This window comes from Callorhinus ursinus, unplaced genomic scaffold (assembly GCF_003265705.2).
Source record: "Callorhinus ursinus isolate GAN/ISIS: 27379988/994484 unplaced genomic scaffold, GSC_fseal_2.0 scaffold9, whole genome shotgun sequence".
In the NCBI taxonomy this organism is placed as follows: domain Eukaryota; kingdom Metazoa; phylum Chordata; class Mammalia; order Carnivora; family Otariidae; genus Callorhinus; species Callorhinus ursinus.
In genome coordinates this window covers 53,346,089-53,364,678 of record NW_027397071.1, presented here as the reverse complement: position 1 = coordinate 53,364,678, position 18,590 = coordinate 53,346,089, and the positions used below count along the sequence as shown (strand labels likewise).

General features: G+C 40.2%; 1 protein-coding gene across 1 annotated transcript in view; it reads right to left on the bottom strand.

The window, feature by feature from the left end:
- CYP2J2 (cytochrome P450 family 2 subfamily J member 2) overlaps nucleotides 1–14,936 on the bottom strand; it is a 34,759-nt gene extending 19,823 nt beyond the window's left edge. The window contains 5 exon segments of the mRNA XM_025871915.2: nucleotides 82–242; nucleotides 643–792; nucleotides 3,625–3,739; nucleotides 3,742–3,798; nucleotides 14,722–14,936. Coding sequence (XP_025727700.2) covers nucleotides 82–242; nucleotides 643–792; nucleotides 3,625–3,739; nucleotides 3,742–3,798; nucleotides 14,722–14,931 — 693 coding nt within the window. The 5' untranslated portion in view covers nucleotides 14,932–14,936.
- Nucleotides 14,937–18,590: the final 3,654 nt, after the last annotated feature.

The window sequence follows — 18,590 nt, the reverse complement described above, 5'->3', positions numbered from 1 at the left end:
GTGATATTTTAGTAAGAACTCATCTGTGTCTGACATCAGCTCCAATATTCTTACCCAAGATGTAGAGAGAAAACCCCTTACCTGGCATCTCACTGATGCCTCCAGACACGTGACGTCATCCATCCACCTCAGCAATTCCTGAAACTGTTCATCCTCGTACTCAAAGCGCTTCCCAAAGGTGATAGAGCAAATAATATTCGAAACTGCATTGTTCATCTTGAAGCGAGGGTTGAAAGGCTGTCCTGGAGGTGAAACAAGAGACGGAACCTTTAGATTAGTTTGTTTCTATTTTCTCCTGAGAGTCTGCTCTACATGACATTTACCATACTGAGTATAGTACTGCCTGTGAGGCTCTGGCCACAGCCCGCTACACAGGGTCTAACACGTAGCAAGTACTCGGTCAATACCTGGGGAGTCAAACTGACGACCAGGGTTTAAAATCAGTAATGTGTTTAATACCAGTCTTCTTGTGCTTAATCCTAGAGCTCCATGAAGGCAGGGTCATGGTTAGTTGCTCACTGTAATATTCTCAGTGGCTGGCATAGTGCTGGGCACAGGTTAAGTCCTTAGGCACTTAATAAGTATCTGTTCAGTGAATGAATGAGTCACAATCTCCTGCACCTGTCCTAGGAAACAACTCACCATTCTCTTCTTCTACCGCCTGGATGAGGTGATGGGCTTCCTCCTGAATGCGTTCCTCTAAGCTCTTCCTTCCTAGACCAAAGTTCCTTAGGGTCGCCAGGGTGAACCTTCTTTGCTCCTTCCATGTTTGGCCACTGGACATGATCAATCCTGGAAAAAAAAAAAGCCAACATTATGGTATTCTTATTCTATTATGTAAATATCTGGCAAATGGTATGGAAATACGTATTGGTGGGAAGAAGAAGGGCATTGAGCCACTTTAAACTATTCAGGGAAATAATCCCAAGGTAGTGGATAGAGTGGCTAGCATTATTGCTTTTAGTGCAGGGACTTGAGTGTTTTTACTGCATTATGTAAGTTAGCACTTACAGAAACTCTATGAGATAGGTGTAATCCTTACTTCCCTCTCCCATTTTGCTGACGACAAAACTGAGGCACAAAAGATAAACTTTTCAGGGTCACAGCAGCTGGAGAGGCATTCAAATTCAGGTTTGCCGGGCTCCAAAGCCCATGCTTTGATTACTAGTCACATAAGTATACTGAAATACTTGTTTTATGCTGCATACTAAGAATGCACTCATGGATAAGATAAATCACAACTCAAAAGGAGGCAAAGCTTTCTAGGAGAGTCTTATCTAAACTGGACCTTGAAAGATGAAGGAATGACTCAAGAAAGCAAGGAAGAGTGACTATTCCATGCAGAAAGCAGAGCACATGGAAAGGCAAAGGAAACAACAACAACAACAACTTGTTATGTTCAATAATTCATCATTTGTTTTACAACACAGATAAGGCCACCCTCCTTTCTTTTCTTCATCTCCAGAGTACTCTCCAACTCCTTTTAGTGCCTGGCTTTGGCCTCCCCCATCTCCATGAGATGGCCATCTTTGTCAAATCCAGGGAAACCGTTCAACCTTATCTTTCTTGATCTTTCAGCAGCACGAGGCATTTCTTTCCTGAAGCCCTCCCTTCCAGCGGTGCTCAGGACAGCACACCCTCCAGATTTTCCTCCTTCTCATATCTTTTGCGGGCTCATCTTCTTCTATCAAATTTTAAAATGATGGAGTTCTTCAAGATAAGGTATAAAGCCTCTTCTCTTCTTCCCTGAAACCCCATTCCTGGGAAATCTCAACTCCTAAAGTTTTAAATAACATCTATTGATAGTGACAACTTATTTCTGTCCCTGAGCTCCAGACACATATACACAACTGTTTGCCTGACTTTGCCCACTTCAACGCCTTTCAAACTCAGTATACCCATGATTGGACTCATGATGTTCTCCATACAACTCCACACCCAAGCCAAACGCTAAAACCTGTGCTCCTCCAAATATTCCTCCTTCCATCATCTACCCACTTGGGTGTCTCCCTCAGTACCTCATTCTGCTTTCCTTCTCCCTCTATTTGGGTCATCATATCTTATTGGATTTACCCCCTGGATACTTTAAATTCATGTACTTTCACTGCTACTAGCCTGGTCTAGTCTACTCTATTGTCATTTCTTGCCATCTCCCTAGTCTAAGTTACAACTTCTCTAACCTAAAATGCTACCATAGTCTCTTGTTCCCTGTATTCCATCTTCTGCACTGCAACCTACATAAGTTTTTAAAATGTACAGTGTAAATGTGGTGATTTCTTTCTCTCCCTAAAATCATTTAAGAGGTTCCATTGTTATTAACATAAAACCCAACACCCTTAACAAGAACTTGCATGAACAATTCTTGGCCAAGCTCAGCAGCTTTATCTTCCTTTAGTTATCTCCATTTAATGCCTGTACTTGCCACACTGGCCACCTTTTACTTCCTCAAGTTCGTTGTCCTTTTTCCCACCTCAGGGACTTTTCCTGTTCTATTCCATCTGCCCGATTGCCTCTTCACTTTGTTAAATTGATTGCCATTTATTTACATTAGCTTTCTTTGAATCCCAGTACTAGATTAGATTCCCCCTAATAAATGCATCCTGCACATATCTTAATAAGACTAATGCTTTAAGTTATTAGAGCTAACTGATACTGTTTTTCTGAATAGAATATAAGTTACCTAAGGACATGGATTTTATCTGCACTACTCATGGTTGTGTGGGTAGAGTGCCTAGCACTGTGCTTCACATAATAAATGGAGTGAGTGGATGTAGAGTTGGAAGGTAAACTATTTCAAAAAGGAATTGGGAAGCACCTGAAAAAACGGTGCTTGGGTAGAGTACTAGATTTGAGTTATCCATTTAGATTTTTAAATGTTTACATTTATTTATTTATTTGTTTGTTTATTTGTAAAATGAATTTTCTAAGAAATAATTACTAAAACTAAGAAGTAACAAAAAAACTTGATTATATCTATATAACCAATAAAGAAACTGAAAAAAACTTTTTTTTTAATTTTTGGGGGGTGTTTACAGAGATTTTATTTATTTATTTATTTATTATTTATGCATTTTTATTATTATGTTCAGTTAGCCAACATAGAGTAGTGTTTGCATTTATTTAATGATAATTTTAAGTATTCTTGCCAAACTGTTCTAACACAGAATGGAAGGTTTGATATACCCTGTGGGAACAGGCCTACCAAGACAGCATAGGGAACTTGAGGCAAGAAGAGGGACTTACATAAGCAGCAGAAGGAAGCAGATCTACATCGATTTGCCTAAGGAAAGAGATCGGAGGACGAAGCAGAAAGAGAGAGCAAGAATGCATTGCCTCTTCCTCTGCTATCACTGAGTAATGCAGTTACTTGTTCATCAGCGTGTCCAGAGTGAGTTCATGCAGGAGACACAGCTTCTTCCAAATCCCTGACAGGACCTGCCAAGTTCTCTAAGGGGGTGCCTTCAATAGGGAAATGTGGGCATCCAGCATCCAGCTTTCTTTAATTTCAGGAATTTTATAATGGGCCTGCTCCCTGAGAGTGTTGGAGAATTATAGTCACAGAGGCACCTTTAACAGGCCATAAAATATCAAACATAGCCATCTTACATTGGTTAAGACACTCACCATTGTTCTTGAAGATACGTTCTCGGATAGGAGTCATAGGGCGGTTCACAAAGACTTGGTTCTGGTCAATAAGGACTTCTTTGATCAAGGGCAATCCAGTTACAGGCAAGTCAATCCAACTACAGGCAAGTCACTGAGCTGCATGCTCAGAATGTTTCCATATTTCTTCACAAACTGAAAAATAGTTAAATAGGCACAGTTGAATATGCACATGTCTGTGTGTCTAGGAATGGAGGATATATGTATAGCTGGGGAAGATCTTGTACCGAGGAGAGTCAGTGTGCACCTTGGCATGATGGGAACTTTTCTACCCTGTTTCCTTTTCCCCTTCTGTCAACTAGACTCGGATTGAATTCACTACAGGATGTGGATGTTCCTTATAAATATTCATTCATATATTCAACCTACATAAATTGAGTGAGCATCCACCACTTTCCCAAGAAAAAGGTATGAAGATGTAACTATAATAAAACAAACAAGGTCTCCAACCCTGAAGCCTCTTAGAGTCTAGTGAGGGAAGAGAATTCAGAATATGTGACTAGCCAAAGAAGGCTGATATACTTAGTGTAAGTCTGGGGTTGCAAGCATGGACTTTTTAGCAAATCATAACTGTTGAAGTAGAAAAGAATGTCCCCTTCCTCAACATGTGCTAGATGACTGAAAATTCATGTCATAGTTGGGGCCAGTTACGCAGAAAAGCACTCTAGTTCTGGAGCTATGTGGGCACTTTAGCTCTATGGTTCGCTAGCTGTGGGTTCTTGGGAAAGTTGCTTCACTTTTTTTTTTTTTTGAGCCCCAGCTACAGAAAGAAAAGAATTATTCCTCCCTCAAAGGGTTTGGTGAGGAAGAATAAAAGCAACAGTGTGAAAGGCACTTGGTTTTCTGGTACCTGGCACACAGCTGCTTGAGTCCCTGAGGAATGATTGGGCTTATGGCAACAGAGAGGATGAGAGCACATAGGTGATGTGCTGGAGGAAGGCACGTGGACACTGGGTGCCATGTGAAGCACCTTTCACTGTTTATTTCATTTAAGCTCACAACCACCCAGTGGTAGTAATGATTTTCCTTGTCTTTCAGAAAAGGAAACTGAGTCGTAGCCCAAGTAATGTCACCAAGGTGACAAAGCTATTGAGTGGTAGAGGGAATTTGTCAGGCATTATGTGTGAGTTGTGGACAAAGACATGAGCCTGAGAAGGCACCAGGCCCTTAGAGTTTAGTGGGAGGGAAAGAAAGGGAGGGAGGGAGGGAGTGGGAGGGGAAGAATGGAAAAGTGTGTAGTGTGTCACAAGTATGCACAAATATGCAGGTATGTGCAAGTGGGTTGGATGAGTGAATGGCTACTAATCAAGGTATTTCCTGACTTGTTCATTCAAGAGATGACTCTGAGTAGATCCTACCCCTGCCTCTCGTCTAGCCGGGCTGTGGCTAGTTGCAGGCAGTGGTACCAAGCAGAAGGGTTCCATTTCCTCCACATGTCTGTGGCCCCTCATTCCCAATCCCTATGCATTCACGCTCCCCTTTGCTACTCTTGGGGCCTTGGACCCTCATCAGAGCAAATGCAATGGATCACACCAGTCTCCTTCCACCACCCTGCTCCCACATTAAAAACCAAGCCTGAACTCAATGCTTCCCTTGTCCTTTTAGCCCAGAGTCTTCCATCAATCTTTATTCATCTCTAGCACAGTATGTCCTATCTTGCTGGAAAGGGTGGAGCCAAGATTTGCTTAGAAATGGCAGGAATGGGCCCATGAAAATCAAGCAAAAGCTTTTTGTTTGTTTGTTTGTTTCATCTTGCTGACTGCCTGGATGAATTTCTTAGGGCTTTATAAAAAGGATTTCTTGACTAATTTTGAATATTCAGAAAGGATTTTTTTTGAATGATTAAAAATCTCAGGTTAAGCTAAATGACTCCTAATTGACGATGTGCATATACAACCTAGAATCTCAGAATATATGACGATGTGCATATACAACCTAGAATCTTGTACTTGGCAGGGACATAGCACTCCACTAGTATTTACTGAAATGAACTCTTTCAGAGTTTCAGCTCTACCAGCTCTCTGCCCAGGTACGTTTCTAGTCCAGAAGAACTGGACCCGAAACTCTCACAGCATAGTCAACTGTAAACAGAGATAGGTCAAATGACCTCCCAGAGCACCCTCATTGACTATGGTGGTGTCTAACAGTTCTCGCATGCACTGTGCTCATCATCCTGCCGATCACTTTACAGGATGTAAATGTGACACACCAGGCATCTGAAGACGTCATAAAGTAGAGCATACTGTCCAATGTACAACAATAACCCAAGTCACTACAAAAATGAGAGAGCAAGAGACCAAAAGAGGTTAAAAATATGATGATTCAGGAGGCTAAAATAGGCTTAATATCAGAAAGGAAAATAGAAAAATAAAGAGAAAAGAATTCACACAGGAACTATAAAAGGTGGACAAAAGTAATAGGAGACAGGAAATTTAAGACAAATGGTCAAAATTCCAAATGTGGGATTAAGTACTTACATAATAAGGTAGAACAAAATTTATCTTGAGAATAAAGAAAAATTAGAAGGGAGGGTTAGTGAGACAAGAGCTTGAACCATGATACCCAAGAGACAGACAACTGGGAGACATTCCACTTCTAAGTTCTTAAACTCAAAAACCCACAGAACAAAGACACAAAGAGAGGAAAAGGAAAAGAGGAAAAGTGTAGCAATTCTCATTTCCCGGGCAGCGGGGGAGAAGGTTTGGTCCTCTGAACTCTGACCAGCCCTGAGCAGTGTGTGTGTGTGTGTGTGTGTGTGTGTGTGTGTGTGTATGCGTGCACATATCATTCTAATAGACAAAAAAATGCATGCCATTTCTATACGTTACTAGGATTTAACATCTTTTCCCTAATATATATGTATAATATATTGTCTGTTTATGTCTTCTATTTTTTAATTGGGAAGTTCAACTTTTTACTCACTGGTAGGTAGAAGTTCTAATAAAAAGTTATGAATGGGAATATTTTTATTTTATTACACAAGAGTCTGGAGAGATATATACCAAATCCTATAGAGGAATTGCTCAGCATGTTTGGGGGGCTGGGTTGGCACAAGGAGGGGCAAGATTTTCTCCCTCTCATTCACTAGTTGTATTCTTAAATGTTTTCTTAATGTGTTTGTATTGCTTTTATTTCTTTTATTTACTTTTTTCTTTTTTAAATATTTTATTTATTTGTCAGAGAGAGAGAGAGCAGAAGCAGGGGGAACGGCAGGCAGAGGGAGAAGCAAGGTCCCTGCTGAGCAAGGAGCCTGATATGGGGCTTGATCCCAGGATCATGACCTGAGTCAAAGGCAGATGCTTAACTGGCTGAGCCACCCAGGCGCCCCTGTATTGCTTTTATAGTTCAAAAGTATTTCTATCTGATGAAGAAAGAAAGGAGAGAAAGAAGAAAGGAAGAAAGAAAGAGAGAGAGAGAGAGAGAAAGAGAGAGAGAGAGAGAGAAAGAAAGAAAGAAAGAAAGAAAGAAGAAAGAAAGAAAGAAAGAAAGAAAGAAAGAAAGAAAGAAAGAAAGAGAAAGAAAGAAAGAGAAAGAAAGAGAAAGAAAGAAAGAAGAAAGGAAGGGAAGGGGGAAAGGAAAGGAAGGGAAAGGGGAAGGGAAGGGAAAGAAAACAGACCTAAGGAAATAAGGAATAAAGCATCATTAACAATGGTTCCTACTCTTTTCTGATCACAGAATCCTTTGAAAATCTAGTGTATGGCATGGATCTGCTCTTAAAGAAGCTCACAGTCTGGGGCGCCTGGGTGGCTCAGTCGTTAAGCGTCTGCCTTCGGCTCAGGTCATGATCCTGGGGTCTGGGATCAAGCTCCGCATCGGGCTCCCTTCTCAGTGGGAGTCCTGCTTCTCCCTCTCTCACTTCGCCTCCTTGTGTTCCCTCTCTCCCTGTCTCTCTCTCTCTCTCTCTGTTACCCCTAGACCCTCTCTAAAGGAAATCCTAAGTGATGTACTTCAAACAGAAGGATAGTGATCCCAATAAATAAATAAAATCTTTAAAAAAAAAAGCAGCTCACAGTCTAATGGAGTATATGGAAAAATAATCAGTTCTTATTTTTACTATTCTGTACAATAAATCATTCGATGGGAAGGCAAGTTCAGAAGCACAAAGGGGGACCAGGCGCTAGGACGGGTTCCTGGGAAAAGTATCTCCTCCTTTGAGTAAGGAGATGGGAGACAAGGCTGGCAAGGTAATCTGAGCTAGATTGAGGAGAGTCTTCATGCCAGGTGAAATAGTTTCTGAAATTCCTGTTTTGTTTGTAATTAGAAGTCTGGAGATGTTTGACTAGGAGACATAATGTAAGTGAGTATTTAAGAGCTTGGATTGTGAAGTCCTACAAATCCGTTTGAATCCACTTGTGACTTTCTGTGTGATCTGGGGGCAAGTTATTTGCCTTCCCTGTGTCTCAGCTTCCAAATTTATAAAATGGAGGTTATGGCAGGATTAGCCCTAACACTAATATTAATCATAAAGTTATTTATTGTTATTGATATATTTGGGAGTATATCTTAGCAAAGGGACTCTGGTAAGATATTGACAAAGGAATGAAGGGGAAGAGGCCAGAGAGTGGGATAATGGAGCCCATCCAGCAAGGAGGCCAGACAGGGGATGCCTCATATGCAACAACAGTGGCTTTCCTTGAATTTCTTGCTATCAACTTTTAAAGAAGAGGGAAGAGTGGTATAGATATAGAAATAAGCATCAACTATGTGCTAGGCATCCTGGCAACAAATTGATATTCATGGGGTTATTTGATTCTTTTAACAATCCTGAAAGCATTTTCAGTTTTCAGAAAAGGAGGCACAGAGATTTAGCACATAGCTTGGGCACATAAAGTTTGGGCTCTTTCTAACTCTTTAGGTTTCATCCTTAAATGAAAGGATGAAGATACTCGCTCTTCTTCTGACAGCACTCCCTAAATATTAATGAGCCACATGACTTCCCAATCAAAAAAAACCTCATTCCCAGCTTCTCCAGGTGTAGCCAATGGTACAGGAGTAGTGGCGATGTGTGCACCTTCTGGGTCTCAGCCTTAAATGTAAGCTGCTTGCTCACCACCTTCCCTATTGCTCTTTCTGTGGAGTAGAACTCACACACGAAGGTGTTGCAGGACCAGAGCTCCAACATAGAAGGAACTGGAGTTTTTGGATGACCTCAAGGTATAAAGCAGCTTCTCGGTCCTGGACTTCCTGCCTACGTCTGAGCTCATTTGTGGGAGAAAGGTAAATTTCAACAGTTTTTTACACCATCGCATTTTGGGGTCTCTGTTATAAGCGCTTAACGTGTATCCTAACTAATACATTTCTCCACCTTATCTACCATTTTCCCACTTCGGTCCCATAAAGTTTTCTCTTACTTAGATAAATAGGTCATATAGCTATGATAGAGAGAGTTTAGAAAATAGGGGAAATAACACAAGAACGTTCCCTTCATGCCATTTAAACACGCTCGGTTCTTCACTGTGCTGCTGCCGTGTAGTAGTCATGCCACTTGTGCGTGGGTATTTAAAATATTTAAAATAAAAAATTTAAAATATCCTGTTCCCTTAACTCCACTTAGCCACTTGCCTAACAGTCATTTAAAGCTCAGTCCAATTTATTCCAATATTCTACAAGAGGTTATCTCGAGGGCTTCCCATTCTCCATGATCCTATCTCCTGATACCTCATTTAGTTACCATGAGTCTACACCACACATTTCATCATACACTGTTTTGCACTGTGACTGTCCTGTGGTAAACACTTCATAAATGTGTGTTAAATAAATGAATTCATGAAGAAATCAATTATCCTCTATCATGAAAAGTCAAGTGGCATAAGTAGAGAATAGGTCTAAGAGTCAAAGAGTCCTGGATTCCAGTCCTTCTTTTGCTATTGTCTATGCTGAGTAACTCAAGCAAATGACTTTATTGTTTTCAGCCAGTTTCCTCAGTGGCAAAATGGAACCACCACCAGATAATACCTAGCTTCTGTGTCCTTTGTGAAGATTAGATGAAAATGAACATATAAATCCTGATACAAGACCTAGCAAATAGTTGGTACTTAATGTTTCCAAATTGCTAGAATGTAAATTTCATTATAACTGAATGAACCATTTGACTCCATTTGTTTTACAACCAAAAATTTAAAAAATGCAAACCTATACGGAGTAAAATTTAACAGTCTGACTTGAGAAAACATCAGGCCACAGAGAAGATCCTAGCCTCAGTTTCATTACTAGCCAGTTTTATGACAGGCAAATCATTTACCCTTTCTAATTAGCTCTATCTTAATGGTAAAACAAAGGCACAGATCAAATTTCTGATTCCAGACAAGATTGAGTAAAAGCATTTTCATCTTACTCCTTCTACTAATCACGACCCTAATTAGCACAGGCAAAAATAACAAGAAAGTCCTGTTTTCTCTAGCTGAAGTGCCAGAAAAAGCCTGGCCTAAGAGGACAGAGACTTTTTAACCTTTCTACTTCCCTGTTCTGGAGGCAACACCGTGAAAAAAGATGATTCTCCCCCACCCTAATGGGGGCTGCATCCGTGGAAAACATGGGTGGGAACTTGTCTTTACCTTACCTTTGTAGCAACAAGGTGATGCCCCTTGCCTGCCCAGTCTGTGAGCTGAACTGTAACCATCACCCCCAAACTGGAGGAGTTAAGAGGGGCAGTTCTAATTTCTACCCTTCTACAGAAATAAGGAGACGCTTCTTCCCCATGGAGCAGATATGGACAGATCTCTGACTTCCATCCTCCCTGCAGTAAGGAAGAGGCTGCCGTACCCAGGGCTGGTGGGAGTTGTCTTTTGTCCCCATTCTCATTCTCCCCAGCCTGCACCGATGACAATGCAGGACGGAGTCCTCCGTGGCCGGGCAACACATAAGTGGGGAAGGCCAGAAGTGCTACAGAGGCTTTATAACCTAAACTGACATTTGAACCACTATCCACAAAAGTAAGCTTCTGACCACAAACAGGTTGACTCTCTGCCAAAATGGAAGAATTTATATGTCCCAAGTCATATAAAACAAAATGTCCAGGATATATTTCAGAATTACTCACCTTACCAGGAGCCAAGAAAATCTCAGTTTGAATGAGTTGATACCAATACTGAGATGACACAGATTTGGGATTATAGGAATAAGATTTTAAATCAGCTATAACATGTTTCAATAAACAATTACAAATATCCTCAAAAAATTTGAAAATAGTTGGGGGCACCTTGGTGGCTCAGTTGGTTAAGCATCTGACTCTTGATTTCTGCTCAGGTCATGATCTCAGAGTCATGAGATTGAGCCCTGCAGTAAGTTCCACGCTCACCGCAGAGTCTGCTTAGGATTCTCTCTCTCTCTCTCCCCCCGCTCTCTGCTCCCTCTGCTTCTCCCCACTCTCAAATAAATAAAATAAATCTTTAAAAAATTAAAAAAATAGAAAATCTTACCAAAGAAATAAAAATATATATAAGAACCAAAGGGAAAAATTAAAACTTAAAAATATAATAACCCAAAGAAAAAACTTAATGGAGCAACTCAACAGCAGAATAGGAATGACAAAGGAGCCAATGAAACTGAAGACAGATCAATAGACTGTATCCAATCTGAACAACACAGAGAAAATAGATTGAAAAAAACAAAACTGAGCCTCAGGGATCTATATTAAAATAACAAAAGATCCAACATTTGCACCATCACTGTCCAAGAGTCCCAGAAAGAGAGGAAAAAGGATGTGGAATTGAAAAAATATTTGAAGAAATAACGGCTGAAAACTTCTCAAATTTGGTAAGAGATCAAACTACAGATCTAATAACCCAATAAGCTCAAAGAAATCAACACCAAGACATACCATAATCTAATCTTTGAAAACTAAAAAAACCTGGGGCACCTGGGTGGCTCAGTCCGTTAAGTGTCCGACTCTTGGTTTCAGCCCAGGTCATGATTTCTTGGTCATGATATCAAGCCCCAGGTCAGACTCTGCACTCAACATGTTTCTGCTTCAGATTCTCTCTCTCTCTCTCAAATAACTAAATAAAATCTAAAAAAAAAAAAAGACAAAAAAGTCTTGACATCAGGCAGAGAAAAACAACTTATTACTTATGGGGAGCAACAATTCAAATCACAGCAAATTTCTCATTTGAAACTACAGAGGCCAGAAAGAAGTGGTACAACATTTTAAAATGTTGAATGAAAGAAACTGTCAATCTAGAATTCTATATTAAGTGAAAATATACTTCAGAAATGAAGGCAAAATAAAGACATTCTTAGGTAAAGGAAAGTTAAGAAAAGTTTTTGCCAGCAGACCAGCTCTAAAAGAAGGGCTAAAGAAAGTTCCTCAGGTAGAAAGGAAGTGATATTGGTAGAAAATGTGGAACTTTGGGCATGAAGGAAGAGCAACATAAAGGGTAAATGGATAAATATAATAGATTATTTTCCTCTTGAATTAAAAAAAGTGTTTAACAGTTAAAAGCAAGTTTATAATATTGTCTGATGTGGTTCTCAATATATGTAGACATGATATTTAAGCAGGGAGGAGAGGATAAAAGTACGTAATGGTTGTAAAGTATCTATATTGTACTTGACATGGTAAAATGGTGATACTAGTAGATTGCATTAAGCTATGTGTGCCTCTTATAATCCTTAGGCAGACACTTAAACACAATGGAGAGATATACTAAAAAACATTATAAATAAAATGGAATTCTTAAAAAAATGTTCAAGTGACCCACAGGAAGACAGAAAAGGAGAAATAGGAGAATAAAAAACAGAGGAGAAAAATAGAAAATAAATAATAAAATGGCAGACTTAAGTATTAACTTATTGATAATTACATTAAATATAATGATCTAAATCCACCAATTAAAAGACAGAGATTGGGATGTCAGGGTGGCTCAGTCGGTTAAGCATCTGCTTTCAGCTCGGGTCATGATCCTGGGGTCTGGGGATCGAGTCCCACATTGAGACTTGCTCAGTGGGGAGCGTGCCTCTTCCTCCACCTACTGCTCTCCTTGCTTGTTTTCTCTCTCCCTCTTTCAAATAAATAAATAAAATCTTAAAAAAATAAAAGAGATTGGCAGAATTAAAAAAAAAAATGATCCTGGGGCGCCTGGGTGGCTCAGTTGGTTGAGCGACTGCTTTCGGCTCGGGTCATGATCCTGGAGTCCCGGGATCGAGTCCCACATTGGGCTCCCTAGCCTGCTTCTCCCTCTGACCCTCTTCCCTCTCGTGCTCTCTATCTCTCATTCTCTCTCTCAAATAAATAAATAAAATCTTAAAAATAAATAAATAATAAAAATAAAAATACATGATCCACCTATATGCTGTCTGCAAGAATTTTGTTTCAAATATAATGATAAAAATAGGTTAAAAGTGAAAGAATAAAGTATATACCATGCAGATAATCATCAAAAAAAGAGCTGGTGTGGCTGTATCACATCAGCTAAAGTTCAGGCAATGAAAATCACCAGGGATAAGGAGAGACAATATGTAGTAACAAAAGAGTCAATTCACCAAGATGATATAATAATTTTAATGTGTATCTTCCAAATAACAGAGATGACAAATACACAAAGGAAAAACTACCAGAACTGAATTGAGAAATAGACAAACCTGCAATTACAGTTGGAGATTTCAACATGCCTCTCCTAGTGATTGACAGAATCAATAGATAAGAGGTCAGATATAGAAGGGTATAGAAGAACTAAAACAGCAGGATCATCCAATGAGATCTAATTGATATATATAGAACACTCAGCCCAACAATAGCAGAACACATACATTTTTTCAAGTATGCATGGAACTGTATCCTGGGTCATAAAACAAACCTTAACAAATTTCAAAGACCTGAAATTATACAGAATATGTCGTTTCACCACAGCGACATCAAACTGGAAATCATTAATTGAAGGAATGCAGGAAAATTTCCAAATACTTGGAAATTAAACAACATATTTCTTTCTTTTTTTTTAAAGATTTTATTTTTAAGTAATCTCTACACCCAACCTGGGGCTCGAACTCACAACCCCGACATCAAGAGTCGCACACTCCCCCAACAGAGCCAGCCAGAAGCCCCTAAACAACATATTTCTTAAACAAGGGTATAGGTTTAGGAGCCTAGCTTTAAAATTCTGTGACTAATCCTGTCATTTAGTGTTACCAACTGGGGGTTTCTCCAAAAAAGTGATAAAACCTTCTCCCATCTGTACTTGAGTATAGAAGCATGTTTTTAAAGTGCTCTAGGTACGTCTAGGAAAAGGGGAACTAATATTTGTTGTGCACCTACTAAAAGCCATGTTTGACCATTGATGGTTTTATTTAACCTTCACAGACACCTACCACCGTGTTGTCACTCAGCTAGGTAGTGACAGGTAGCAGAGGTACCTAGCTGAGTGACAGGAAGCCAGCTGAGGATTTTTAAGAGAGGGTTGGATGTTGGAGGGAACTTTAAGAAAATCAGAGGGGCCAGAGTTGGGAAACCCTGGTGGGACATGATTATAAAAAGGTGGAAAGAGGCTGAGTTAAGAAGAATTCCAAGTGGATCCCTAACTCTGGAAGGCAGTGGGGAAGCACTAAGAAAATTTAAGAAGAGGGACTTTTAAAACAAATTACTTTAGTGAGAGCAGATAGCAGGGAGAGGAGACTGAAAGGGAGGGGCTCAGCTACTGAAAAGTGGTGAGGATTTGGGTAGTACTGTTAACCATTTTACACTCAGGAAATACAGCCGAGAAGGTAAGTACAGCTTCCCAACAACCCCCCCCCCGACAAAAATATTAAAGAGGACAAAGTGATCATATTATCAATAGGATGCTCCAATAACATTTAACAAGATACACAATTAAATGGGTTAAAGAATGTAACATGTCTGGCACCCTTAAATAGTAAATAGTGAATAATATTTCACTTCTAGAAAGGGCGGGGGTAATCATGCCAGTTGACAGTGAAAAACTGAGGCTCAATCCAGGGTTTATCAAGGAACCTGCGTTAGCTGCACAGCCACCCAGCCTCCCGCCCTCGATCCCCGGGATGGCCCCTGTCCTGCAGGTCAGGGTCAGGGTCAGGGCACAGCCCTGCACCTTCGCCCGCTCCTACCCGCTGAATCGTCAGGTGCGACTGCTCAAAGTCCAGATGGAAGAAGTTGCCCACAAAGGGCAGGGGTAGGGGACCTGGCGGGTAGTTCTTTGGGCGCCGTCTTTTGTGGAAATCAGCAAAGAACAGAAAGGCGACGGCACCCAGCAGAAGGGTGCGGAGATGGAGCACTGCCCAGACGGCGGCCGTCAGGGAGCCCACCGCCGCAGGCATGGCTCTTCGGTCCTCTTCCTCGGCTGTGCTCTGAGCGGGCGACGTCCCTGCCTGTCCCTGCCTGTCCCTGCAGCTGAGCTCGCAGGACCGCCCACCTGCCCCGCCCAACTCGCCCCGCCCCTGTAGTCCCCACTCCGCCCCGCCCCTGCCGCCCTCCCCACTGCACACCGGGTGGGAACTCTGTCCCAGCTGTTCGCCCCGCCCGCCTCCCGCAGCGCCGAGTGAGCCTCCCTTTTCCCTCCTTCCTTTCCTGGACCCCAAACCCCACGCCAGCCAGGCTGCCCTCCAGAAGCCTGGCTCTGAATTCTTGGGAGGACCCGTACGGGTCTTGGAAAAGGCCAGGCTAGAAGCGTTGTTCTTTTCTGTTTAGAAAGCTTGTCTCTGAGACCACTGGGGCTCTTGGGTTTATGGTTCCGGTGCATCTCCGAGAGCACCACAAGCATTGGAGCTCTGTGTTTTCCAATCACCCTCTCATCCAACAGTTGGAATCTTGCCAGGTAAACAGTGATGCTAACAGCAGCGCCAGGTGTTTCTCAGGCCCTTACCTAAACTCGCCTCTGTGCATGAATCATTTCATTCTGACAAAATTATGCAGGAAATGCTCTTCTTAGCTCCATCTCGCAGTTGAGGAAACTGAGACCTAGAGGTTAAGTGGCAAGTAGGTGGTGAATAAATAAATCCACCAGTCTGCAACACATCTTAACAAGATTCTGTGTTTGTAACTTTTTGAAGATTGAAAGGCATTATTTACATCAAGGGGCGCTTGGGTGGCTCCGTCGGTTAAACCACTGACTCTTGATTTCCCCTCAGGTCCTGATCTCAGGGCTGGGCGTGGAGCCTGCTTAAGAGTCCCTCCCTCCCTCTTCCTCTGCCCCTGCCCTCTAAAATAATAATAATAATGTAAAAAAATTTTAATTAAAAAAAAAAAGCATGACATCAAAGCCCCTAGCACTGAGCCTAGTCTTTAGCAGGTGCTTAATTAACATTGAAAGACGATGTCTTAGTCCTTCTTTTTGGTTTGCTGTGCGAGATTCCTCCTTTGAAGCCCCAAGACAGGGTTCGGGCCCCAGGTTCCAGCCTTCCATGCCATCCTGTGTCTCCCCATTTGTGAGATACTCAAATCATGAAGCATCGTTTTGAGGTAGCACAGCACACACTTATGTGCTTAACATACAAATACACAGTCTACATAAAATAAAAATAGAACAGAACAGAATTGAAGTCTCTTTTCTGTCTTTCCAAAATCAGGACCTCTTCTCACAAACTGTATAAATGAAGTGTGTTGGACTTTACCTGAAAGCCACAAAAATTGATGTTTAGTTATATTTATAATAAGCTGATTTAAACTTCTATAAAGAAGAAAAATGAAGACCACTTATTCAAAAACAACAATGAAGCCTCGCCTTCTAATTTGCTTCTCATTAGTCCCTTCCAAAGCAAAGTTTAAATGCTGTGATTGACATTGTTTTCCCATCATGAATACTTCCAGGGCATTGTGTAGCATGTGGCAAGTATAAAGGAAAAGGAAGACTTTTTTTTTTACTTTAAGAACTTATCACTATTAATATAACCTTCCCTAGCTGAATATTGTTCTCTTCTTGTTCCATTAAGTCAAAACACAAATCAGTACAGGTATTTGGTTCCTACTATTTTAAAATATAACATGACTGGGCGCCTGGGTGGCTCAGCCATTAGGCGTCTGCCTTTGGCTCAGGTCATGATCCCGGGGTCCTGGGATCGAGCCCCACATCGGGCTCGCTGCTCGGCGGGAAGCCTGCTTCTCCCTCTCCCACTCCCCCTGCTTGTGTTCCCTCTCTCGCTGTGTCTCTCTCTGTCAAATAAATAAATAAAATCTTTAAAATATATATATATATATACATATATAACATGACTTGTGAAAAGTATTTTGCATAAGGTTGTGTATACCTCAGGCTCAAGTTAATGGCTTTGATTTTGTTCTAAAAAATAGTGAATAGCACAAACATTATTAATATCCTTAGTTTTAACCATATGAGATAAATATTGGACTTTGGTGTTCAGTGTCACTTTGTGCTTTTCTCCTATGTTCTCTGTCTTGTACTAACCAGTCTCCCAAATCATTGAGTTGCTCTTAAAAAAAAGAAAAGGAAAGAAAGCAAGAAAAAGGAAAAAGCTTGACATGTGGTTTTTGTTGTTATTGATCAAATCATTTTTTTAGTTGGTCAAATCACACACATGGAAACATGTAAAGCAACTAAGTGGAATATATATCAAATTCTTAATTTTACTAATGGGCAGAATTGCACAATGAGAAATTATCAAGTTATTCCCTTCATTGGACCTATGCCAATAAATTCCTGAATTAAGTGGTAAGCCACTAATAAGTTAATCAGTAATTACGATAACAGCTATCAAGTGATTTTTTTCAGCATTTAGTTGAAAACTGTTGTTGAATCCTGTCTATCCAGAGAAGTAACACTCTATGAGCATTAACAAATAATTTAGCTAGAGAATTTTTAGATATTAAATTACATGTCAAGCATTTAAAGTGAATTTGAGATTGAGTAAGGCTTAGTTTTTAACAACAATGATAATTTCTTAATTTGCAAATTCCTTATTTTAGGAATTAGAATGGTTTGAGATTTTTAAAATTTCTATTACTTTTCTTATATCTTCTTCCACTACATGATTACATTGACAATTAGAAGATACAAATGTTTTTCAAAAGCTTTTAAGGATTTAGTTTAAAAATTGATTCATGTGATGCATTGTTTTACTAAGAAATAACTTGACCCATCTTATCTTTTTTATTTGCTTAGGATGTTTTTTCCTATTATCTGAAAGTTGAAGGCATTTCTGTCATACTGAAAGCAAACTTAAATGCGAAAAAAAAAACAAAAAACAAAACAAAACTCGTGTGTCCTGTATTAGTATATCAATAGCGCCCTGGAAATCTGAAGGCTAATATAAACTGGCATGTTTTAGAATATTCAAGAAGAAAAAATGACTACCTTAATACCAGCCTTTTAGATTTCATGGAGATTTTGATGAGGAATAATAGTACATAATATAAGTATTGATAAAACTCTAGAAATTCCTTTCTATAAAATACAAAATACTAATATTTACATAGAGTCAAGCAAAGGAGATCAGTATTTAACATTGGATAGTTTGTGTCTTGTGTTTATATTATAGTATTCAAATTATAAGTATAACATTTTAATATTTGCTATTATGCTTTTTTGAAAGTGAATCCTAAATTATTAAGCTTTTCTAGTGAAGAAGTAATGATTTTTTCAAAAAAAAATTGAAGGAATTTGCTGCCAATAGAACAGCCTTACAAGAGGGCACCTGGGTGGCTCAGTTGGTTAAGCTACTGCCTTCGGCTCAGGTCATGATCCTGGAGTCCCTGGATCGAGTCCCGCATCGGGCTCCCTGCTCGGCGGGGAGTCTGCTTCTCCCTCTGACCCTCCCCCCCCATGTGCTTTCTCTCTCTCTCAAAAATAAATAAATAAAAAATCTTTAGAACAGCCTTACAAGAAATGTTAAAATAAATTCTCCAGTAAAAAGGGAAAAGATAGAGGTCAGAAACTCAGGTCTACATAAAGAAAGGAAGAGCATCAGGGAAGAAATAAATGAAGGTAAAATAACACTTTTGTTTTTCTTATTCTTAATTGATC